General features: G+C 50.1%; 1 protein-coding gene across 1 annotated transcript in view; it reads left to right on the forward strand.

The window, feature by feature from the left end:
- Positions 1–25,226, forward strand: part of PRKAR1B (protein kinase cAMP-dependent type I regulatory subunit beta) — a 143,173-nt gene that overhangs the window by 99,121 nt on the left and 18,826 nt on the right. Inside the window, exons 6-8 of the mRNA XM_004385935.2 lie at positions 2,377–2,535; positions 13,344–13,404; positions 21,573–21,694. Of these exons, the coding sequence (XP_004385992.1) occupies positions 2,377–2,535; positions 13,344–13,404; positions 21,573–21,694 (342 nt within the window). The remainder of the gene's footprint in view (positions 1–2,376; positions 2,536–13,343; positions 13,405–21,572; positions 21,695–25,226) is intronic.

Raw genomic sequence — 25,226 nt, forward strand, 5'->3', positions numbered from 1 at the left:
AATGTTCATAGCGGCATTACATGTTACAGCCTAGAACTAGAAACCACTGAAATGCTCATCAACCACAGAAGGATAAACATTTTCTAGCAATAAAAATGCGTGAACTCAACCACAGATAAATCTCACAGACATGATGTTGAGGGGAAGGAGCCTGGCACAAAATATCATGAACGGTGGTTATCTTTGGGGAGGCATCACCTGGGAGGGGGCATGAGGAGTTTTTAGGGGGATAAGAAATGTTGAATATCTTGGTGGGAGTGGTGTACTCCATTGAGTGGCACACTTGAAGATTCACGCACAGTAATGTTTGTAAGTTATAGCTCAATAATTTTTTTTTTTTTTTAATGTAAGCATCACAGGAGGAGAAGTAGCTGCAAGATGGGAGATAGGGTGCCAACATTAGCTTTGCCCCAGGTAACTGTGACTGTTGATAAGTCAGCACTGCCCTCTTTCCAAGAGGCAGAGATTCTAGAGAACGTTCTCTGAGTTCCCATGTGCCCGTAAAATTCTGTAATTGCTGCCATTCCTCCATCGTCCGGCACTCACCAGGTCGTGCACTCCCTTAGTTGGAGGGTAATTGTTTTCTGGTTGCCTTAGTAGCTTATTTAGTGGAAGCTGGTGTCTCTTCTTCCCTCTGTGTCTAACTGCTCCAAGTCCCCTTCAGGAATATGTCGAGTGCCGTTTGGCAGCCAGGGCAGTGGGGCTCCCTGTTCAGCCTGGGAGGTGGAACTCTTCAGACTCACTAGGCAGATGGAAGGCTTTCAAGAATAAACACAGAAACTCCTCCAGGTACATCTTTGCCCTTAGACAACCATCGTCTCTTTTGCTTGAAACTTTACAGTTGACCAGTTCCCTCGCCCTCCCCCTTGTCTGCACTTAATTGTGGAGTTATCACCTGCGTCGTATTTTCTTCCAAACAGGCAATTCTGTTCATCCGTTATTATCCAGATAATGAGTCATTGATTTCAATAATAATTGCTTCCATGATTCATCGCAATCCATTCTTTCCCGATGTGCACCCATTTTGCCAATAGGAACTATTCTTCAAGCTCATTGACACGCTGAGGGCATGAAGAGTAGGCATTGTGTCAATTTATAGTAACTGGATCTGCATAATCACTGCATAATACACAATCTGTACTATTCTTGCAGAATGCAGGGCGTGCACAGTCAATGCATAGTAGGACACTGTGCTGTGGCCCACGCCTGTGAAAGGGAATCTTGTCCTGACCCCTTCAAGCCATAGGGCCCCCATTCACACTCCGGGCCCAGGGAGCTTGGATGCTGCCCATAAGGAGAAAAGTCCCCTGGGAGAGGGTTTTCCAAGTAGGACACAGTCGGCATGGCTCCTTCGGGATTGGGAGTGAAGTTGGCTGATAGAGGTGGGTGGGAAGGTGGACCTCCCATGGGGAGGAAGCATTGAGTGGCAGGGAAGGGTGGGGGAAATTATGAATGAAAAAGGCAAGAGGAAGAGGTGTCCACTGGGAACTTAAGCACAAACTAGGATATAGAGCATCAGAGCATGGGGGCAGTGGTGGTTCAGTGGTGGAATTCTTGCCTTCCACGCAGGAGATCTGGTTTTGGATCCCCGGCAATGTACCTTATGCACAGCCACCACCCGTCTTTCACTGGAGGCTTGCATGTTGCTATGATGCTGAACAGGTTTCAGCAGAGCTTCCAGACTAAGACGGACTAAGAAGAGAGGCCTGGTAATCTGCTTCTGAAAATCAGCCAATGAAAGCCCTATGAATCACAGCAGTTCAATCTATAACCAATCACGGGGATGGCACAGGACTGGGCCGCGTTTCGTTCCATTGTACACGGGGTCACCATGTGTCAGGGCAACTCTGGCAGCTAACAACAACAGAGTGTCAGAGTGGGGTGGTCCATGGGAGACACTGGGTCTGACTCTTTGGTGTGCAGTTGGGGAAACCGAGGCCCAGAGACACTGAGCCTGAAGTTGATGAGGAAGTGTGTAGAAGGCCTCACCTTGGAGGCAGCTGAAGATGCTTTGCTGGAGACCAGGGGCCAGAGGGGGAGCCTGCTTGGGGCCTGCTTCAGCCTCAGCCCATGGTAGGCTCACCAGTGTTAACCCCTGAGGGCCTCCTGCCTTTGGGGTCTGACGCCAAGACTCAAAAGCCACGTAGTGGCCACCAGCTGTGGCTCCGGGGGCCCGGGGGGTTGATGCCAGCCTGGTGAGACCCATCCACACTTGGGCAGGGGTGCAGAGTCCACCCAGAGCATGTGGCTGCAGCAGGCTCTGCACTCTCCTTGCAGAGGCTCCTCCTGGTGTAAGTGAGGGCAGCCCCAACGCAGGGTATAGCCCATTGGACCCCTGCATGTGCCCCACTGTGTCCTCTTGTTGTGTCCTTGCAGGTGTATGTGAATGGAGAGTGGGTGACCAGCATCAGTGAGGGTGGCAGCTTCGGGGAACTCGCACTTATCTATGGCACCCCCAGGGCAGCCACGGTGAAGGCCAAGACGGACCTCAAGCTCTGGGGCATCGACCGCGACAGCTACCGCCGCATCCTCATGGTGAGTGGTGCCACAGCTGCAGAGGCTTCTCGGGGGCCAGGAGAGCAGGTGACTGAGCTCAACACCCCATCCATGGCCAGTCATTGGAACCCTGGTTTCATTCAAGGCGGAGATGTACCTGGACAAAAGCCATTTCCGCTCTCTGACATATGATGAGATGGGTTCAAACTGTTGGGAGGGATGCTGGGAAGCTTCTTAAAAGTCAGACAGACAACTGAGGAGGCCCCCTTTGCTTTCTTCCCCTTTCTCCTTCTAGCTGTCTGGAATGTGGTTGTGATGGCTGGTGTTCCAGCTGCCCTTTTGGGCCATGAGGTGACTTTGAGAATGAAACCCATTCACCAAGATGGTGGAGCAAAGAGATGAAGGAGCCTGGGTCCTTGGCGATGCTGTGGGGCTACTCTGTCAGGCCTGCACTATTTGCCTCCAGACTTCCATTATATGGGGATAGGCCCTTATGTTTTTAAGCCACTGTTGTTTTAGGTTTTCTCTTCTATGCAGCCAACTGATACAGTGTGAGTGTGTGTGCTCACACATATGTGCATTGTGCTGGCCCACCGCGGGGCTCCTCGAGGGCAGTGGAGCTTATTTGCCCACCTGGGCAGGTGTTCACGGGAGCTTCTGGAGATGAGCTCATGAACCGAGAAGACCCTTCCGGGCAGAGGAGGCAGGTTCTTCCTGTGCCTGTTCAACATACACTTCACACACATTCTGCCCACCAGGCACTGTCCTTGGCACTGGGGTATCCCAGTGCACAATGGACACAGTCCCTGCCCTTGTGAAGCTGACCTTCTAGTGGAGGAAACAGACTATGAACAAACACATGCCTGATCCAGTGATGGTTTCTGTGGCTAAAAATAGAGCAGGGGAGGGGAGTGAAGGTGGATCAAGAGATGAGAGGGGGCTGCTATTTTATAAAAAGGCATCTGAGAGAGTCCCTCTTTGATAAGGTGACATTTGAGCAGTGGCCTTGCCCTAAAATCCAAAAGGCTATCTAGGAGAAGAGTGTTGGGCAGAGGAAACAACAAGTGCAAAGGTCCTGGGGTAGGAGCTCACTGGGAGTGTTCAAGGGACAGTGAGGAGATATCGTGGATGGGAGAATGATGGAGGTCACTGCAGAGGTAGAGGGGGCCACATCTTGGTGGCCTTGTAGCCTCTACAGCGGCCTTGACTCTGACCCTGAGTGCAGTTGGGAGCCACAGCAGGAGTTTAAGCAGAGGAGGGATTGAGCTGACTTGGACTCAGTTGTCTATTGGCCAGTTCGGGGGACATTGGTGAGGGCAGGGAGCATCCCGCGAGGTGGATCACTGAGAGATGGATGGAGCTGGAAGGCTCCAGGCGTGAACACACTGGTCTGGGAGGATTCCGTTCTGACTGCAGGGCTTGTTTCCCACTGTTGGGCAGAGGCCGCTAGGCACCAAGTTCCCCATTCTTTGGAATCTCATGCTCCTTGACTATCTATGTTTGTCCCCATGGTGACCAGTGGACTGGGGACTCCCTGAGCTGGCTACTGAGCTTGCTGGAGGTGGTCCAGGGGAACCTGGACAGCATGGTCTTTGGGACTCTGCTGGGGTGTCCCTCAGTGCACTCTGAGTATGGCTGTGCTCAGAGCTTGCACCTGCAGGGCCTTTGATCTGAGGACCCATCTCTGCTGAGGAGGATGGTGACCAAGGTGAGCTCATTGCTGGGGAACCCATGGCTGCTCCTGGACCACCTCCTGACCCTCACTAGAGACCACGCCTGTCATAATGCCTGCCCTCAACTTCATGCCCAGAACCAGCCGGAGCCACCACAGGAGGTAGACACTCAGCCACCAGCTCCACATTGCAGTGGCCTCGGGGCCAGCCCAGCGGGTACCTCCTGCAAGACACTCCTGCTGAGATACAGTTTCCAAGGGTAGAGCCGAGGTCCAGGTAGATGCTGGAGAAAGATGGAAAGTCCCCATGGGATGATTTAGGAGAGGGTCTCATGAGTTCAGGCATGGCGAGGGTGTGAAGGATGTGCCTGCCACAGGAGCTGCCCCTCTTACAGTTTTGCACCCAATGGAAACCAAGGGTTTGATGGACAGAGGGCAGAAGGGGGAAGGTTTCCTCTGGACAGCAGGTCTGTCTTGGTACCCCTGAAATGACCAGTTCTTTCATAACTCCAGGTAGGGTTCAGTACGATCTTCTGAACAATTATTTTGTTAGCCTTCATGCTTGATGAACTCCTTGTTCATGCACTTAACAGACATTGTTTGAGTGCCCATCACAGACATTGACTGGATGCCCACCATGCACCTAACAGCCATTAACTGAATGCTCACCACGGTGTGCCTAACAGACATTGGATGCCCACCATGGTGCACCTAAGAGACATTGACTGAACGCCCACCATGCGCCTAACAGACATTGACTGGATGCCCACCATGATGCACCCAACAGACATTGGATGCCTACCATGGTGCACCTAAGAGACATTGACTGAGTGCTCACCATGCACCTAACAGACATTGACTGGGCACCCACCAACCACTTAACACACATTGACTGGGTGCCCACCACTCACCTAACATATACTGATTGAGCACCCACCAGGTGCCTAACAGGCATTGACTGGGCACCCACCATACACTTAACATGCATTGACTGAGTGCTCACACGCACACACATTGGATGTATACCATGAGCCTAAGAGACATTGACTGGGCACCCATCATGCACCTAACACACATTGACTGGGTGCCCACCATATGCCTAACAGACATTAATGGGCACCCACCACATGCCAGAGGCTCTTCTAGTGCTGTGGACACACCAGGGAATAAAACAGATGAACAGCCCTGCCCTCTTGGACAGTGACTTCTGGTGGAATGCTAGTTGTTTCTCTTCTTTGTCTCCTTTCCTTGCTGGGTGACCTGTCCCGTGGGAGGGTGCTCGAGACATCCGCACTGTTTTGGGAGTGGGAAGAGGACACACCACTTCCTTTTCTCTTGGTGCACCTGGCCCAGATGTTGCATAAGCCGCCATTCCTCTGCCATCATCAGCACTGTGCCTTTCTTGGCTGTGGGACTTTTGTGGCTGGAACCTTCTATTCAGTGAAGTTCCCAAACCACTGAGGCAGCCAACACTTCCTCTGTTTTAATTTTGGATCCCCGGACGCTAAGAATAGCTATGGCTATGATGGGCAGGCCACAGGGCTCTGCGTATCTTGGAGAGGAAGTGACAGTGCCTTGTGGGATAGAGTCGTGGTTCCATCGGTCCTTGATCTGGGGGCACTTGGACACACCCATCACATAATATGTGTGCACGCTGTGGGGGACACAGGAGTCGGACAAGATCCTGGGTTCTCCAGGAAGAGGGCCACCTCTTGAAACCTTAGCTCAGGACTCTGCAATTCCAGAGTGTCTGATCTGGAATGTTCCCTAGAATGGCCAGTCTCTTCCCTCCATTCCTGCACATCTTCTAGAGGAAGAAGGGAGTTCAGCAAGACCAGGCTACTGACCACAGCCCCTTGGCATGACAGGGCTCTACCTCATCTCCAGCCTCCTAGGCCATGGCCTAGCACTGGGCCTGTGGTCTCCAAACTCTTTTTTTCTTTCTTTTAAGCTTCAGGGCCCTTTGTTCACCCTGAATCTTATGCAGAATCCCAGTGTATACTCCCTTCTCTTCTTCACCTTTGCCTTGGGACCATGTCCGGGTCAGCAGTGATGCCCTCAGATCCACGGCCATGAGCATTCCCACTGGGAGCCATAGCCCCTGTCCCTGGGGTCACCCTGCTTCTGGCCTCTGGACAGAGGATCAGGCTTCCCTTGCCCTTGGTCCTGGTGTGGGGACCCTCTCCGCTGTCCTTTTGGAGAGAAGAGCAGGAGAAGCTATGAGGAAGGCAAGGAGGAGGGTATGTGTAGCTGGGGTTGGAGGTCTGCCAGTCCATTACAGAGATGTGGAAACCAAGGCCCCTGCCAGTGCCCGGGGAGACGGGTGGAGCTGAGACTGGGACCAGGTCCTTTGGCGGACCTGCCTGGGATCATGCTGGAACTTGTGTTGGGCAAGCCCACACCTGTACCTGTGAAACAGGAGTCCTTGCAACTTCCTCACGTGGCACAGAGCCACCCAGGTGGTGCTGCAGACATGCCACAAAGCCCCCGAAGTAGGGTCCCCAGCAGCCACTCCGGGGTGTGGGGACAGATACTGAACTTGCAGGCCCAGCTCACCCACATCTCAGCTGCAGAGGAGGGCCAACGCTCCCAGCCTCAGAGCCATGTCCCCTTCTGAGGGTCTCACCCACCACCTCCAGCCCCACTTTGCAGTGACAGGTGACTGGCCCACTGCGCCCGCTTTTAAGTGTCAGGCTCCTGGGGCAGCACACACTTGCATCCACCCCAGGGGTCATTGTGGAGGTCACTGTGGATTATAAACGATTCTTCAGGGGAGATGCCCTTTATAGCGGCGGGCCACTGTGCAGGCTCCCTGGACAGACCCAAAGCCTTGAGAACAGCTGCAGCGATGACCAGCACCACTTTCTGCCATGAGAGGCCTGGACACTACATTCAAATGGCCCCTTGTTGTTGCCATGAAAACTGGTCTGTTGAGTCTGGCGGTGGTGGGTGTGGATGCGCTTCTGTGTGGTCTCGGACAGATGAGCTCAGGCCGCGCTGACAGGGTCTCCCTGATGCTCTGGGCTGGCATCTCCAGCCCCGTCTGGCTCCGTGCTGGGAGGAGGGGCCTGGAGGGGGTCTCGGGGTTCTGTGTGGGAGATGGGACACCTCTACAATTCTAGAACTGGGACTTGCAGACTGTAAGGTGTTGGTCTGTCCCTGAGCCACAGAGAACTGGTGGGGAAACTGAGGCCTGGGGGCTGGGAAGGACTGGGGTCCCATCACCATGAGAGTAACTTTGCATCCTGTGCCGGGCACTTAACCCATGTTGGCTCACACAGCCTTCATGGGATCCCTCGGGGCAGGTATTAAGAGATTCCCATTGTCCAGATGAGGAAACTGAGGCTCAGAGAGGTGAAGTGCTTGCACAGGGCCACATACACCTTGAGTGGTGGAGCGGGATTTGAACCCAAGGCTGTTGGACAAAAACCTCGTGCTCCAAATGACTCTGCAGCCTCCCACGCTGGTCACAGGCTGAGCCAGTCTGGGAATGCAGGCCTCCTGGCTCCCAGGCCCTGTGTGCCTCAGCATGTGCCCCTAAATTGAACGTGGAGCATTGATTACTAGTCCCAGGTGCCTCAGCATTGAGAAACCTGTGTGCACTTGGCTTTGGTTTGCTCCTGCCGTCTCCCTTGTGGAGCTGGGGCTGGGAGCCGCCCCACTCTCTGAGCCTTGCCCTCCACCCACCATCCCAGCCACCCCCGTTCAGTCCGGCTGGGCCAGGCTCACAGCCTTCCTCCACTTCCTCCTCCCTGTACTTCCTGCTTCTGCACTGATTTGCTACAGAAGGGGTATTTTCCCTCCAGAGACCCGGCGGGTTGACTCTGAGTGCCTACTTCTTGGTGGCACCCCCAGAAGGCCCCCACCCCTGTCTCTGTGGTTCCTGGGATTCGGCACCAGTGGGATCGTCACATCAAAGTGCTGGCTGGTGCCACCAGCAGGGATCAAAGTGGCCACACAGGGCCAGCCATGGCTGACCAGTGGCAGAGCCGCAGCAACCCAGAAATGCTTTTAACTCGGCGCCTTTAACCCTTGACTTTCCCAAGCGAGCTTTGGTAATACAGTCCTGTCAAGCTTTAGGCATGTGCATTTTCGGGGCAAGTCAAGCCCCATTCCCAGTGTTCCTAGCCAGTTCATTGTTCTCTAACTGGGCTGTGATACCCGCTTTTGAGGTGTGGAGGCCATGGGAACTCCATCACCCAAAGGGTCCTGACTGGCACCCTGAGCCAACTCTGCCTCTGGCTGCCAGGTGTCCAGCAAGAAAGGGTCTGGGGCAGCTGGGCCACAGAACTTTCCGGCTCTCTGTGCATGGCACTCAGCTCCCTCAGCCGGCCTAAAAGGGACCCTGTGCGTTTCACAGTCCTCGAGCTGTGGGGTGGTGTGGTGGAGAACGCATGGACTTGGTCCCTGAGAGACATAGGCTTTGACCCCAGCTCCACTCTGCACCAACTGGGCAAAACAAAACAAAACCAAAAACACCAGTTGCTCTGGAGTCAACTCTGACTCACAGCGACCCCATGTGTGTCAGAGTAGAACTGTGCTCCATAGGGTTTTCAGCGGCTGATTTTTCAGAAGTAGATCTCCAGCCCTTTCTTCCAAGGCACCTCTGGGTGGACTTGAACCACCAACCTTCCAATTAGCAGCCGAGCGCGATCGCTGTTTGCACCACCTAGGGACTCCAGCCTTGGGCAAATGATGTAGACTCTTGGGACCTCCCAGTGTGATGGGAAGTACAGTGACACGTGGCACAAGGCTTAGCACACAGCAAGTGCTCAATGGAGTCTGCTGCTCTCCTCTCTGAGGTTAGAGACATGGAGAATGTGGTGCCCAGCTCCGTCATTCTTCTGATGGGGAAACTGAGGCCCAGAGGGGAAGACTGATCTAAGAGTGCACATGAGTTAGATTTGGGCAGGCTGGGGTTGGAATTGGAGTGTGCTGACTCTCCCCATTCAGCCCTCTTCAGTTGTACTCGGTAAAGACCACCACCATCATCACCATCATCATCATCATCATTATCACCATCATCACTTTCATCCCCATCACCGTGATCATCACCACCACCATTACCACGACTGTCATCACCATGATTATCACCATCACCACGACTGTCATCACCATGATCATCACCATCACCATCATCATCACCACCATCAGCACCATCATCACCATCACCACCACCATCACCATCATCATCATCATCATCATCACGACCACCTCCATCATTATCACCATCACCACTACCATCATCATCATCATCACCATCACTACCATCACCACCTCCATCACCATTGCCTCCACCATCACCACCACCATTCACCATCATCATCATTACCAACACCACCATCACCATCGCCACCTCCATCACCACCATCGTCACCACCACCATCAGTACCACCACGATCATCATCACCACCATCACCAGCAGCAGCAGCAGCATAACTAACTCTCGTTGAGACTCAGTCCTCACAGTGACCCACTGAGGCAGGTGTTTTTATTATCTCCATTTCATTGAGGTTCAGAGAGTGCTGGCAGACTGGCCCTGAGTCCACACATGTCTGACAATACATGGGACATCCTTTCCATCTTCAGGCATGCAGCCAAATTGGGCCTCCTCTGTTTGTGGGGCCCGGGACATGCAGGGTACAGAGGCATCCTCACGGCCTTCACTCCCATCATGGGGTGTGGGATGAGTGGCATCCCGGCTGGGCTCGGTTGTCCTTTAAGAGGATGAGGAGTCAGCTCTGCTCCAGGAGCCTGTGTTCTGGACTTCAGTGGTGACACGCTGGCCAGCTCTTGGGAGACGAGTGGAGAGGGACATGGTACCGGAAACAGCATGTGCCCGGGAGGGTATGACGCATGGGAAAGGTCAGCCCAGCCACTCGGAATTCCAGAACAAACAGCTATGGAAAAACCCTTGCTTTGGCCTCGTGGCAGCCGCCGCTGCGTCCAGGACTTCAGAGCCATTCCTTCCCCCTCTCCATTGCCGTCCACATTTTTGTCATAGTTTTCTGGGGACAGGCATGTGGCGCCACTCGCTTTTTACCCAGCCCTTCCTCCTCGAGCCCTTTCTCCTTTCCCAGCGGATCTCTCTCTCTTCCTTCCTTTATTATCCCCTCCCCCCACCTCCCCCAAGCAGGGGTCTCCTGCTTCAGGAAACTGCCTCCTCCATTCCAGCACCCAGTGGGCAGGGAGAACTATGGGTCTGTGCCTGCACACCGCTCCCCAGCTGTGCCTGCTGCTTCCGTGGGCTGCTTCCCTCCCACTTGGGGGTGTCCCTACCCCCCTACACTGCACGAGGGGCTCATGTTGTAGCCCTTCATTGCCCCACGTAATAAAGCCACCTTGTTGTTATTAGCTGCCATTAACTTGGCCCCAACTCCTGGTGACTCCAGGCACAACAGAACGAAGCACTGTTCGGTCCTTCACCATTCCCATAATCAGTTGGGGATTGGACTGTTATGATCCATAGGGGGATTGGACTGTTATGATCCATAGGGTTTTCACTGGCTGATTTTTGGAAGTAGATTGCCAGGCCTTTCTTCCTAGTCCATCTTAGTCTGGAAGCTCTGTTGAAACCTGTTCAGCGTCATAGCAACACACAAGCCTCTGTAGGCAGATGGGTGGTAGCCGCCCATGAGGTGTATTGGCCAGGAATCAAATCCAGGTTTCCCACATGAAAGGCGAGAATTCTACCACTGAACCACCACAGTCATCAAACATGCTGAAAGGGACCCATTTTAGAGAAGACACGAGCAGACTCTGACCAGTCGAGTCTGCTTTTGGAGTTCAGAGCTGGGAAGCTCTGATTCTGATTGAAGTATCTGATTGTTGGTGATGTTAAGAGGTGGAGCCAAGAACTAGCTGGGTGGTGAGTGGATCGGGACTTGAGCCAGTTGACCCAGACAGACCTGAGTCAAGTCCCACTTCACCACTCCAATGAAGGAACTCCAGACAGGCTCCCTGGAAGCTCTCCCTTCTCCGTTTTCTCTGACGCCTGCTTCATTATGGGGACTGAGATGACACCCATATGCGCCAAATGCAGGGCCAGCCACCCGGGGTGCCTAGTTTGACTGGCTCCTCCTCTCTCTGGCGATGCTATTGATTGGAGTAGAGGGGGAGACGTGTTGAACAGCTTCCCTCAAGAGAAGAAATGTCCAAGTGGATCACAGCAGTTTCGGGGCTGCTGTGAGTCAAAATCGACTGGTTCTTTTGTGTGTGTAAGGAGTCCCTGGGTGGTATACAAAGTGAGCACACTTGGTTTCTAACCAAAAGTTGGAGGTTTGAGTCCACCCAGAGGCACCTCAGAAGAAAGGCTTGGTGATCTGCTTCCGAAAGGTCGCAGCTTTGAAAACCCTATGGAGCACAGTTCTACTCTGACATGCATGGGGTTGCTGTGAGTTGGAGCCAATTCAATGGCAATGGCCTGTGTGTAAGGACTCTTCTCATTTGTCTCTCCTCTCCTGACATCTCCTGCACCCGTCGCTCAGGAAGCCCACAGTCCTCCAGGGGCTCTTGGTGCCTGAGATCTGGTTTTGCTTACAGGGAGCCGGGACAGTGCTTGGCCTTCATGAGGGAGAGCCCGAGGAACAGCTGTGGGGCTCTCCTTGCTGTCTTGCTTGTTGACCAGGTGGGATTCATGGCTCTCCTTTGCCCCTGCAGCAGGGAGGGCAGCTGTTCTGCCAACCTGCCTGCAAGCCTTTGAGGAGTTCCTAATTCCCTCGGCTGGGATTAGGTTCAGCTGGATGTATGAGTTAGCTTTGCTGAGTAACAAGTTCCCCCAAAGCTTAGTGGCTGGTCTCAGCAATGACATTTATTAAACAGCTTCTGGGGGTCAGGCATGAAGCACGTAGCTGGGTGGTCCTGGCTGAGGGCCTCTCCTAAGGTTGCAGCCATGGGGCTGCTATCCTCAGATTATCTCTCGGGGGCTGAGGGTCCATTTCTGTGAGGCTCACTCACATGGTGCTGGCTGGTGACAGGAGGCTTCCTCTGTGGCCCTCCCCTGGCTAAGCTATCCGAGAGGGCACGACAGAAGACACAGTGTCCTTTACAGTTTAGCTTTGGAAGCCACAGATTGTCACTTCCTTAACATCCTCTTGGTGCTACGGGTCAGCCCTATTCCATTTGGGAGGGACAGTACTGGGTGGGAATACCAGGAGATGGGGGGTCATTGGGGCTGTCCTGGGGGCTAGTTACCATACTGGGTATAACAGAAATACTCAAAATGACAGTGGCTTAAACCAGATAGTTATCTCTCATCTTCAGGAACTCTGGAAGTAGTCAGTGCGGAGTGGATGCCTTGTTCTGTGGGCCAGGGAACCAGAATCCCTCATATCTTGTTGCTCCTCCATGTCTGCCTTTCATTCACAAGGGCCCAAGATGGCTGCTGGAGCTCCAGCCATTATCTCCATATCCCAGCCAGCAGGAAGAAAGGAGGGAGCTAAAATCTAGACTGCTTTCCACTTGCCAGGCTAGTGCTCACTGCTCCACCGCCAGGAGGTGCCTCGTTCCAACTCACACGAGGCCCAATCCGCTTGCAGAGATGTGTGCCTTGTTCTAATTTACATAAAGACTAACAGGGTCCTGTTTATTGGTATTGTATTATTCAGCACTCTTTGGGTTGGGGAAAAAAAAAAGTAATTTATGGCTCTCTTACCTGGGAATGATTTAGGAGGACTGCAGCTTCAGGCACAGTTGGATCCAGATGCTTAACCAATGTCTATTGTACACTGTCTTCTATATTACATACTTGATTTTGTGTGTTGGTCTCAGTTTCTCTCCAGATGTGTGTGTGTGGGAGTGGGATGTTGGGGAGGTGAATTTGGCTGCAGACAGCTCCCAGCTTTCCTTGTCTTAGCTTACCAACACCCCCTCCCCTTCTGGGCAGGAGGGTTAGGAACTGTGACTAGAAGCCCCTTTAGAGACCCCTGAGACAGAATGGTTCTCATGAGGCAAAGGGGAAGGAGTGGTCACCAGAAGGAGGGAGGGGGTGTGGGGGGCACAAAATGCAGTGGTAGCTCACCCGGTGTCTTTGTCATTTGAGGGGACTTTGGGACTTGGAATATTTAAACGATCTCCATTTGAGTGTTTTGAGTGATTTGGGGAAATCTGAAAATGTGTAAACAATTCAGACGTTAAGACCCACCTTCTTCACTGTGTTTTTCCTTCTCCTGAACAGGGCAGCACCCTCAGGAAGCGCAAGATGTACGAGGAGTTCCTCAGCAAGGTCTCCATCCTAGGTCAGTGGCTTCTCCACCCCGCATGGGCTCTGTCTATCTGGTGTGGCCCCACCAGACAGCTGCAGCTTCTCCCACACTCTGCCTGGTTCGTGAGGGAAGTGCTCTTGGTATTCTGCAGCTTTGGGGACATACACACACCACACATGCATACGACACACCACACACCAACACACACACCCATACACATACACACACACCACACATATACACATACACGCTATATACACCATACACACATATACCATATACACACCACATGTACACATGCCACACATGCACACAACATAGCATGCACAGACACACACATACACCCTGTACACAGACACACACACCACACATGCATATAACATACCATACATAGACACACACATACCCCATACACATACACACACATGCAGCACACATATATATACCACATACATACACATTCACACTACACACACCATACACACACACCACACACACACCACATGCACACAACATGCACACAACATACCACTCACAGACACACACATATACCCCATACACAGACACACACACCACACATGCATGTAACACACCATACATAGACACACACCCCATACACATACACACACTCACCACACATACACACATACCACACACATACACACTATACACACCACACATAGACATACCACACACATCTACACTATACACACCACACATACACACACCACACACACACCACATGCACAAAACATGCCACACACACACCACAATGCACACAACATACTACACAGATACACCTCATACACACATGCACTCACCACACACACACTACACGTACACTGCACACATACATACACATACCTCATGAACATATACACACCACACATGCCACACAGAGACACATACACACATACCCCATGCACATACACACCCACCCCTTACACTACACATACACACACACCACACACACATGCACATACCCTAGACACATACACACACCACAAACACCACACGTATGCACACACATGCGCACAACACCACACATGTGCACCCACATGCACACAACACCACACGTATACACCCCCACACAACCCCATACACATATACACATGCATCACACACACTACACACATACATACACACACCCCATGAACATTAGCACACCGCACATTACACACACACCACACATGCAGACACATACACATAAACACCATGCACATACACTCACCCCACACACACCATACACATACACGCTATACACACCACACATACACACACATGCACACAACACCACACACACGCACCCCCACACACCCCATCACATATACACACTCATCACACACACATACCACATGCACATATAATACTCATACCCCCTGCACATACACACACCACACATGCTGCACACAGACACACACACTCCATGCACATACACACTCACCACACACACACCACACATGCACGCAACACCATACACGCACCCACACACAACATGCACACACACCACACATACATACCACACACAGATGCATACCACACACACATGCACACACCACATAGAGACACCCCACATACATCCCGTACACATACACACACACACTCACCACCCACACCACATACACACAGACCACATGCACCACGTGCACATGCACACACAGCACACATACACACACATGCACACAACACATCTCACACAGACACACACACCACACATGCCATAGACACACACACCCCGTACACATACACACACTGCACATACACACCACATATACACACACTTGCACACAACATGCCACACACACACACCTCACACACACACACATTACAGACACGCACTCACCACACACGCACACACGTGCATACATACATACACTACACAGGCACATACATGCAGACACTCACACACACTTGTTTGTTGGCCAAACCAAAGAACCCTTGCGTGCTCTCCTCTAGCACCCTGATTATCGTCACAGTAGAGTGTTTGCCTCCATGCTTTCATAGTCAACGTGTCCCGCTGCCCTCACCCTCATTCTCTTCTTCCTTTCCTCTATGTCTGTGTTGAGCCAAAAGTCAGTTTTGCTTTCCAATAAATGTGGTGAGCTATTCTGAGCTTCCCTGAGCCCGTTTAGGTTTCATCCTAAGTAGGATTTCTCCTGGCAGCCGCCCCTGCCCTTTGAGTTCTCTTTTAGTCCCTGGGTCTGGTAAACACATTGGCTACCTTTCCATTCATGTCCAGAAATGTCAACAAAGTTCTCTCCTACAAAATTTTGCAAATGTTTTGAAGTTAACTTTAACTGAAATGACAAGTAGATACCGTTCTAGGCAGCCTTGACCAATGGAACTTTCTGCAATGATGGAAATGCTTCATGTCTGTGCTCTTGAGCACTTGAAATATGGCTAGTTTGGCCAAGGAACTGAATTTTAACTTTATTTAATTTTATGTAATTTAAACATAAAGAGCCACACGTGGCTAGTGGCTGCCATTTTGGACAGCACAGTTTAGACCATGGAAGGGAGACCTAGTCGAGAAAGTGAGTGACAATTGAGTGTTAGGCCCCGGGAATGATCAGAAATAATGATTCAGCAGGAATTCTTGCAGTGACGTCCACAGTGTTAAAATCCGTAGGCCAGCCTTCTGGGTAAAGATGGCAGAGTAAGCATATTCTCTTTTTCTTAGAGCCTAATGGAGTGAAACGGAGAAGAAAAACAAAAACTAGCCAAAAATTAGTTGAGGTCTGAGAGGTGTCAGCAGCTGAGAAGCTCCCCAGGATTGGGACAAATTGTCCAGTTCTAAGACAGCTCCCCTGTGGAAATGGGGCAGACCTCCCCACTCAGTGGAGGGGACCCTCGTACAGGACATTTGGGTAAACTCAAAACTAGAACAGACCCTGGTTTCCAGCTGAACTCTCCCTCTACCACTCCCTAACACCCTAAGGCTGTAGAAAAATGGAAAGAATGCACTGATGTCCTGTAAACTAAAGATTAGATTAGGGAAGACAAAGTAGTTGCCTCAAGGGGATCCAGGAGGAAACTTTCCCTGCAAATTGGCCCCGTCAAGTTGAACAAGCTGGAGAGAAATGACATGGCAGCTATACAGACCAGCTACATGTGCAAGAACACTAAAGAGAAAGATTCAGAGCAAATGATAGATAGGAAAGAACTCAGCCAGGAAGAAAACATATCCAAAGAAACAGAAAACAAGTTCCCCTTGAAAGCTTTGGATATAGAATTTAATACAAACACGATTTCAAGAAAACAAAGGCCAGAAGATAAAACAACAGAATGAAATTAAAAGGAAGATGGAAGAGCTAAGGAAGCAAATAAGGACCGAAATAAGACTATTACAAAACCTGGAAATAAATCAGGAATCATAGGAACAGAATAAACACGGCTGATGCTGCAAACCTGCTTCTAGATCTACACTTTTGAAAACATCTCTCACAAGGACATAAGGAGACCTGGAAAAGGATGTTATTTTAGCAATTTTTACACTAACAAAAATGGGAAATGATCTAAAAATCCATTAATAGGGGAAGGGATAAATAACCATGTATATTTGTATGATAGAACATTATATAGCAGTTCAAATGAATGAACTAGATGTCCATGTATCAACATAGACGATCTCAAAAACATAAAACAGCACCTATATTTGCTTACTCATCTGTGTCAAGAAATTTGGAAGACAGCTCCTGGCCAACTGACTGGAAGAGATCCATATTTGTGTCCATTCCAAAGAAAAGCCATCAAATGGAATGCAGAGATTATCAAACAATACCATTAATATCACGTTAGCAAAATTTTGCTGAAGATGATTCAAAAACGACTGAAATCGTACATCAACAGGGAACAGCAAGAAGTTCCAGCCACATTCAGAAGGGGATGTGGAATGAGGGATGTCATTGCTGATGTCAGATGGATCGTGGCTGAAAGCAGAGAATACCAGAAAGAAGTTACCTGTATTTTATTGACTAAGCATTTGACCGTGTGAATCATAACAAACTATGGATAATATTGCAAAGAATGGGAATTCTAGAACAGTTAATTGTGCTCATGTGGAACCTGTACATAGACCAAGAGGCAGTCGTTCGAACAGAGCAAGGAGTTAATGTGTGGTTTAAAATCAGGAAAGGTGCGCGTCAGGGTTGTATCCTTTCACCATACTTACTCAATCTGTGTGCTGAGTAAATAGAGAAGCTGGACTACAAGAAGAACGCGGCATCACGATTGGAGGAAGATGCATTAACGACCTGCCATATGCAGATGACACAACCTTGCTTGCTGAAAGTGAAGATGCCTTGAAGCACTTATTGAGGAAGATCAAAGACTACGGCCTTCATTATGGATTACGCCTGAATGTGAAGAAAATGAAAATCCTCACAACTGGACTGGTAAACAATATTATGAGAAATGAAGAAGAAATTGAAGTTGTCAAGGATTTCATTCTGTTTGGATCAACAATCAACATCCGTGGAAGCTGCAGTCAAGAAATCAAGCTATGTATTCCATTGGGCCAATCTGCTGCAAAATACCTCTTTAAAATCTTAAAAAGCAAAGATGTTACTTTGAGGACTAAGGTGCAACTGACCCAACCCGTGGTCTTTTCAGTCACCTCATGTGCATGTGAAAGCCGGACAATCAAAAAGGAAGACAGAAGAAGAATTGATGCATTCGAACTGTGATGTTGGAGAAGAATTTTGAATATACCATGGACTGCCAGAAGAATGGAGCCCTGGTGGTGCAGTGATTAAGACCTTAGCTGCTAACCAGAAGGTCGGTTGTTCGAGTCCACCAGCAGCTTCTTAGCAACCCTATGGGGCAGTTCTACTCTGCCTCTATGGGACAGTTTTTGTTTTCCAGAAGAGCAAATTAGTCTTAGAAGAAATACAACAGGAACATTCCTTAGAAGTGAGAATGGAGAGACTTTGACTTGCTTACTTTGGACATGTCATCAGGAAAGACCAATCGCTAGAGAAGGACATCATGTCTGGTAAAGTAGAGGGTCAGTGAAAACAAGGGAAATCCTCCATGAGACGGATTGACACAATAGCCACAACCGTGGACGTAAACATAGCAACAATCATGACAGTGGCACAGAACTGGACAATGTTTCATTCTGTTGTACATAAGGTCACCATGAGCCAGGCCTGTCTTGACAGCAGCCAACAACAACATAACAGCTTCTCCCCAGTGAAAGGTGGGACCCTTCCCTGGCACCCAGGAGGAGACAGCTTGTGAGGAACTCAACCACTGCACACCTGTTCACCTTGGAACAGGCAGGGTCCTGGGCCAGGAGGTTTTTTATCCCTTATGTTTAATGTTTTGGGAGGAGTCCCTGGGTGGCATAAATGGTTAAGTTCTCCACTACTAGCTGAAAGGTTGGTGGTTCAAACCCACCCAGAGGTGCCTCGGAAGACTGGCCTGGCAATCTGCTTCCAAAAGATCACAGCTTTGAAAACCCTCTAGAGCAGTTCCAGTCTGCACACATAGGGTCACTGTGAGTCGGAATCAACTGTATGGCAACTAACAACATCAGCGATGTCTTGGGATTTTATAGGCCTGTCTGACACTTAAAACATCTATTTGGCCTTGAGTCTTTGCTTTTCGTTTTCCTTCGATTAATGTGGATGGTAGCCACCGAGTGTGTCTACCTCCTCTGTGGCCTTCTGAGGAAGAAGAGCAGGATTCTAATCCCTTCGCTCAACCACGTCAGCCGCACAAGTCCTCAAAGAGGAGCCGAGGTGGGCGAAGCCGCCTGCTTTCCCAGCAGAGGCTGCGGTGAGCAACTGGGACAGCTTTTCCCCTGCAGTTGAAACTTGGAAATTGTAGTTGTGCCATTTGGTGCCCTAAAGGTCTGCTTTCTTCTCACATATACGTAAGAACCACCCTCGTCGCTGCAGAGAGAGTGACAGGGACATCACTGAGCTTGGCACATCCCCTGGCGGCGTCGGTACTCCATGGCAGGGACTTGCAGAATCCCATCTCAGGGTCATAATTTCCGCAGACTCTTTTCCCAGGCAGGTACGCCTTGTCCGCCCTTGGTTCGTTCCACTCTCTCTTCGCCCATCCTGCATCTGCAGCTGCCCCGTGGGAGGAGCTTTCTGGGACACTGACCTGCATTTATGATGAAATGTTTAAATCACCTTTAAGCAGAAAAGCGGATATTAAAAGAGGGATTCCCTGCAGCCCGGTGTCTCAGGGGTGGTTCCGTTTCCTGCATGTGGCAGACCTTTAGCTCTGGCACCCTGTAGCCTTGGGGATTCTGAATTTCAGCAAAAAATGCCCCAAATGCTTTTGCGCTTCATGAATTGATTGCCTCTGGGGACGTGTAAAATATTGGGGCAAAATAATTGCCCTTCCCCTCACGGCTTCTTCTAAGAGTTCTCACCAAAGATTTATGTAATTGAGGGGTAAAGCTGTTGCTAATCTTGATTTTCAGAATACCAGGTTTCCAATATGATAGACTACCACCCATCTGTTCATTTGTCATACCGTGGTGGCCTACATGTTCCTGTGATGCTGGAAGCTATGCCTCTGGTATTTCCAATACCAGCAGGGTCCAATAGCGGACAGGTTTCAACAGAGCTTCCAGACTAAGACAGAGTAGGAAGAAAGGCCTGGCAATCTACTTCCAAGACTCAGCGGGTGAAAACCCTGAATCACAGCAGATCATTGTCTGACTCGTTTGCTTTGGATACGTCATCAGGAGGGATCAATCGCTGGAGGAAGACATCATGGTGAAGTAGAGGGCCAGTGAGGGCAAGGGAGATCCTCAGTGAGGGCAAGGGAAATCCTCAGTGAGATGGATTGGCACAGTAGCTGCAACAATGGACTTGACCATGCCAGCTGTTGTGAGAATGATGCAGGAACGGGCAACGTTTCATTCTGTTGTACATGGAATCTCCATGAGTCACAGCTGACTTGCCTGCAACTAACAACAACATCATAATAGGAAAAAAAAATCTGCTAATCAAACGTGGGAATAAGCGTCCTAACTACAACACGACTTCTAAAATCAGGCAGCTATTACTGTCCTTGTAAGGACACCCCAAGAAGCAGCCCAAGTTCACAGATCTATCTGATTACATATGGATTTCCTCTAAAGGCAAACCGTGATTTCACTCAAAAGTTACTCGAATCACCATGACTGGCCCTGCCTGGGAATACCGCTGGCTCCGAGTGATCGAACAGCTTCTGTCCAGGACAGACCTCATTTTTAGAAGCTGTTCACACAAGCATCATAAGAGTGGCTGTACTGCCTTTCACGACACCCACAGACTCTCCCAGTCCTTGGGTGGGTCAAAAGCCTTGGTCTTTGCAATGTGTAACATGGTCAGGAGCTTCCCAGAAGAGAAACCCCCTCCTAACCTAGATCTCAGATGCCTTGCTTTTTATTTTTAGCAGCTGGCCTGCATAAGCAGCATCTGATAAGTGTAGGCCAGAGAAGAAAGAGTTAATCAGGCAATGATTATTTTCTTATAAAAGCAGCACATTATTATTTTTTTCTTTCCCAAGGATTAGGGAAGGGAAGGCATGAAAAGGGGTGGGGAAAGATACATTGAATTTGCAAGCTTTTAAAGATGCACTTGGCACTGGAATTAAGTCTTTTGACCTGAAATAATGGGAGGTATACTGTGTCTCAATATTGTACCATCAGTGCAATTCTGTGTTCTTTGAACAGCCCTCTGGTGGATGGTGTGTCTTCGAGGGACGGGTAATGGCTTCAACCGCTCTGAATTGTTTTAAACCCTAATAGTAGGAGGGCACTTGGCTATGACTCCATTGTTTGCAAAAATATGTGCAGCTCTATTCTTTTCAGGATAACAAAAGTGTTTTCATACCAAGTTACCTTAGACTTCATTTTCAGTACCTGTTATTTACTTAAGCCAATTTTAATTGTTAAAATAGCTCCCAGTCTTAATGCCTCCTCAACCCAATGAAGACAGAGTGAAGATGGAGTATTAGCCGTAAGCATCGTGGGTCCAGCTTAATTTAAAAAGCATCCAGACCCTCCCAGCACAGAGATGTGTTTGGGAAGTGGGCTTTTCCAACCTTTGCTGCTTTATGTTTTATTCATTCTTCCATCTTAGCAAAGCTCGTCTTTGGGTGTTTTTTGAGGAAGTGGCTGGCCCTGTCCCTGATCGTTGAGGGTAAGGTTTCCACCCTGAGTGACATTCTCCTTGCTCTGCCCTCCTTAGAGTCCCTGGAGAAGTGGGAGCGGTTGACAGTGGCCGATGCCCTGGAGCCTGTGCAGTTTGAAGACGGAGAGAAGATTGTGGTCCAGGGGGCTCCTGGGGACGACTTCTACATCATCACAGAGGTGAGTCCTGCCCATGCCGCATGCCTAGATGGCGGCTTTGTGCAAGAGCGACATGTGATGGTGAATTTTATGCGTCCACTTTTGAGGCTGCCTTGCCTGGTTGTTTGTTCAAACACTAGTCCAGATGCTGCTGTGAACTAGTCGTTGTTAGCTGCCATCCATTCGGCTCCCAGCTCATGGTGACTCCATGCATAATGGAACAAAACTCTGCCAAGTCCTGCACCCTCCCCATGATCACTTGCAAATTGAACTATTGTGATCCATAGGGTTTGCATTGGCTGATTTTTGGAAGTAGATCACCAGGCCTTTCTTCCTAATCCATCCTAGCCTGGAAGCTCTGCTGAAAACTGTTCAGCATCATAGCAACACGCAAGCCTCCACTGGGATGGGTGGTGGCTGCGCATGAGGGGTTTTGGCTGGGAATCGAATCCAGGTCTCCTGCATGGAAGGTGATAATTCTACCCCTGAACCACCACTGCCTCATTTTGAAGTTGTTACATGTTATTACATCAGTAGATCTTAAGTAAAGCAGATCACCCTCTATAACGTGGGTAGGTCTCATCCTATCAGTTGAAGGGCCTGAAGAACAACTGAAGGCACCTTGGAAGAAAGGCCTGGCAATCTACTTACAAAAAATCAGCCACTGAAAACCCTCTGGAGCACGTTTCTACTCTGAAACACATGGGATCACCATGAGTCAGAGTCGACTTGATGGCAGTTAGTACTGTTAGTTAGTTAGTACACAGGCGCGCATGGGTGTAGTACAAGTAAAACTAGGGTGATGTGATTAAGATTGGTGGACTATATAAATGGCAATATCCTGGTTGTGATGTTGACTGTAGTTTTGCAAGCTGTAACCATCGGGGAAACTGAATGAAGGGTACACGGGGTCTCTCTGTGTTATTTCTCTCAGCTGCATGGGAATCTATCATGATCTCAAGATAAGAAGTTTAAAAATGCTCGCGGGTCTCAACTTGAGCCAAGCAAATCCTTCCCCTCTCCTCTCTCACCCCCTCCATGAGGGCAGGGTGACAGTTGGCTCTGTGATACCCTGGGACCTGTGGGGGCTATACCACATGGTGACTACAGTTGAGTGCATCCTGGGTCTTAGTGAGCAGCTGTCATGAGATGGGAGACAGGGAGGGAATCTGGGAGTGACAGTTGAGGGATCCGCAGTCTGTATTGGGAGGTGCCTTCCCCTGCGTTGGGGGGGAGGCCATCCTCTTCCTACTGATTAGCGTGGGTGTGAGCATGGGCCCAGAACCTCAGAGCTGTCAACGCGTCACCTCTGAGGCCTCGGCCCTGAGCCCCACTTTGGCATAAAGTGAGCCCCACGCCCCAGTCCAGGAACAAATTCTCTAACTGTGTGGACACCTTCCCTGATTCCACAGAGCCAAAAATACATGCCTATTTGTTTGGCTTACGTCCTGCTTTTCTTGTCCTTAAGGGTCAGAAGAGTCCTGTCTGTGTGCTCTTTCTAGAATGTTCTCTCACTTTGTATTTTGCTGTTGAAGAGAGGGGACACTTGAGTGTTGCAGAGTTTGCCTGGCCAAGCAAACTGTCATCTCCAGATGAAACTCACACCCCAGCCGATGCTGTCTGCAGCCTTGAGGGTCGTCATGTGGCCAGAGGGGACATGCCCCGCTGCTGAGGAATATTAGAAGGAAAGGAGGTGAGAGGAGGGCACGACCCTGGTTGACGTTGGTCAGCATGACCCAACGCAGGGCCCATTTTCTTGGTTTAGAATAGCAACAGGGACAGCAGCTCAAGGCCAAGATCTTTGACTCAGGATTCCGTGTGTCCGTGCCCAGTCACCTCTGACCATCCACAGAGCAGAGACGACAAAGTGACGTGAGGTGAGCACAATGCATTGAGTGCATGTGAGACTGGACCCTCAGGTCTGCCCCTTTGGGGTCTCTCATCAGGCTTCTCTGTTCTTCCCCTGCTCCCTCTGCCTGCTGCCCCCCAGCAGGAGAGAGCCAGGAGGATGTGGCGGGAGACAGAGGGGGCAAGGGAGCCTCGGCAGCCAAGGGAGATGTTCACCTTTCTAGAGAGAGGCACGAGGGGGGGCCTTGACCAGGCCGAGACTGGAGCCTACTGGATTTGGGAGCCTGGACTCTACTCTCTCCCCGGCCCCATTCCCAGCACAGAGCCCCAGGACAGAGGAGGCCCTTGGAGAATGCATGCTGAGGAATGAATGAGTGAGTGAATGGATGAATGAATGAGTGAGTGAGTGCATGAATGAATGAATGTGTCAGTGAATGAATGAATGAATGGGTGAGTAAATGAGTAAATGAGTGAGTGAATAAATGAATAAATGAGTGAGTGAGTGAATGAATGAATAAGTGAGTACGTGAGTTAATGAGTGAGTTAATGATGACAGTGGTCTTCAGCCTGAACTTACCAGCAGCTGCACATGTGTTTCTATAAGAACCTGCAGTTGGAGAAGAATTCTCAGGCAGTGTTACTTGTTAGGGTAGGAGACTCATTCAACAACAGTTTATCTTAAAAAAAAAAAAAGGAAGATAAAACAAACCCACAGGCAGAACAAATTATGATTCTGGTCAGAGTTGCCTGAGTTTTCCAGATGATGAACCTGAGAGGAGGGTCCACCTAGCACTTTGAACTCCTCTCAGCCCCCAGCGATGATCTCCGAGGCACCTCCCAAAGGCTCCTGCCTTGAGCCTCTCCAAAGACGGAGCACGCCTCGTCTGGGTCCAGAGGCAGAGGCACAGCCTTTGTAATTGCTGCTTGAGGCCAAAGTACTGTTTTAAGTGAGGATACTTCTGAGGCTTGTATTTCAGAACGTCAAGGGGTTGGCTGTACCACAAGGCTTGTGTTTTTATCTCATTAAATTCTCCTGTGACTCTGGAAAAGGAGCCCCAGGAGGCTGCCTACATGGTTATCTGAAGGACATTTCAGCAGGAAGTTATTTGCACTCCACACATCCAGCCAAAACTACCACTGGAAAAAGAAGATGGGCAGAACTCTCCCCTCTTGTGAGAGGACTATGGGGAGGCTCTACTGAAAATAATCCTGCATGAGCTGATCCAGGATCTTCAGCACGAAGGGCTTCTACTTTTCTTTGCTGGCAACCCTCTCATGCCCAGCAGTTATGTCCCCTTGTTGTTAGCTGACATCGAGTCAGCCCCCGACTCATAGTGACCCCGTGCACAATGGAACAAAATGCTGCCTGGTCCTACGCCATCCCCATGATACAGTTGCAGATCAGACCATTGTGATCCATAGGGTTTTCATGGGCAGATTTTCAGAATAGACCACCAGGCCTTTCTTCCTAGTCTGCCTTAGTCTAGAAGCTCCACTGAAACTTGTTCACCATCACAAGCCTCCACTGACAGACAGGTGGCAGATGCGCATGACGTGCATTGGCCGGAAATCAAACCCTGGTCTCCTGCATGGAAGAGAATTCTACCGCTGAATGGCCAATGTCCCCATGACTGACATAAAAAACCAGTTGCTATTGAATCGACTCTGACTCATGGCAACCCCACGTGTGTTGGAGTAGAACTGT

This window comes from Trichechus manatus, unplaced genomic scaffold (genome assembly GCF_000243295.1).
Source record: "Trichechus manatus latirostris isolate Lorelei unplaced genomic scaffold, TriManLat1.0 scaffold00151, whole genome shotgun sequence".
In the NCBI taxonomy this organism is placed as follows: Eukaryota; Metazoa; Chordata; class Mammalia; order Sirenia; family Trichechidae; genus Trichechus; species Trichechus manatus.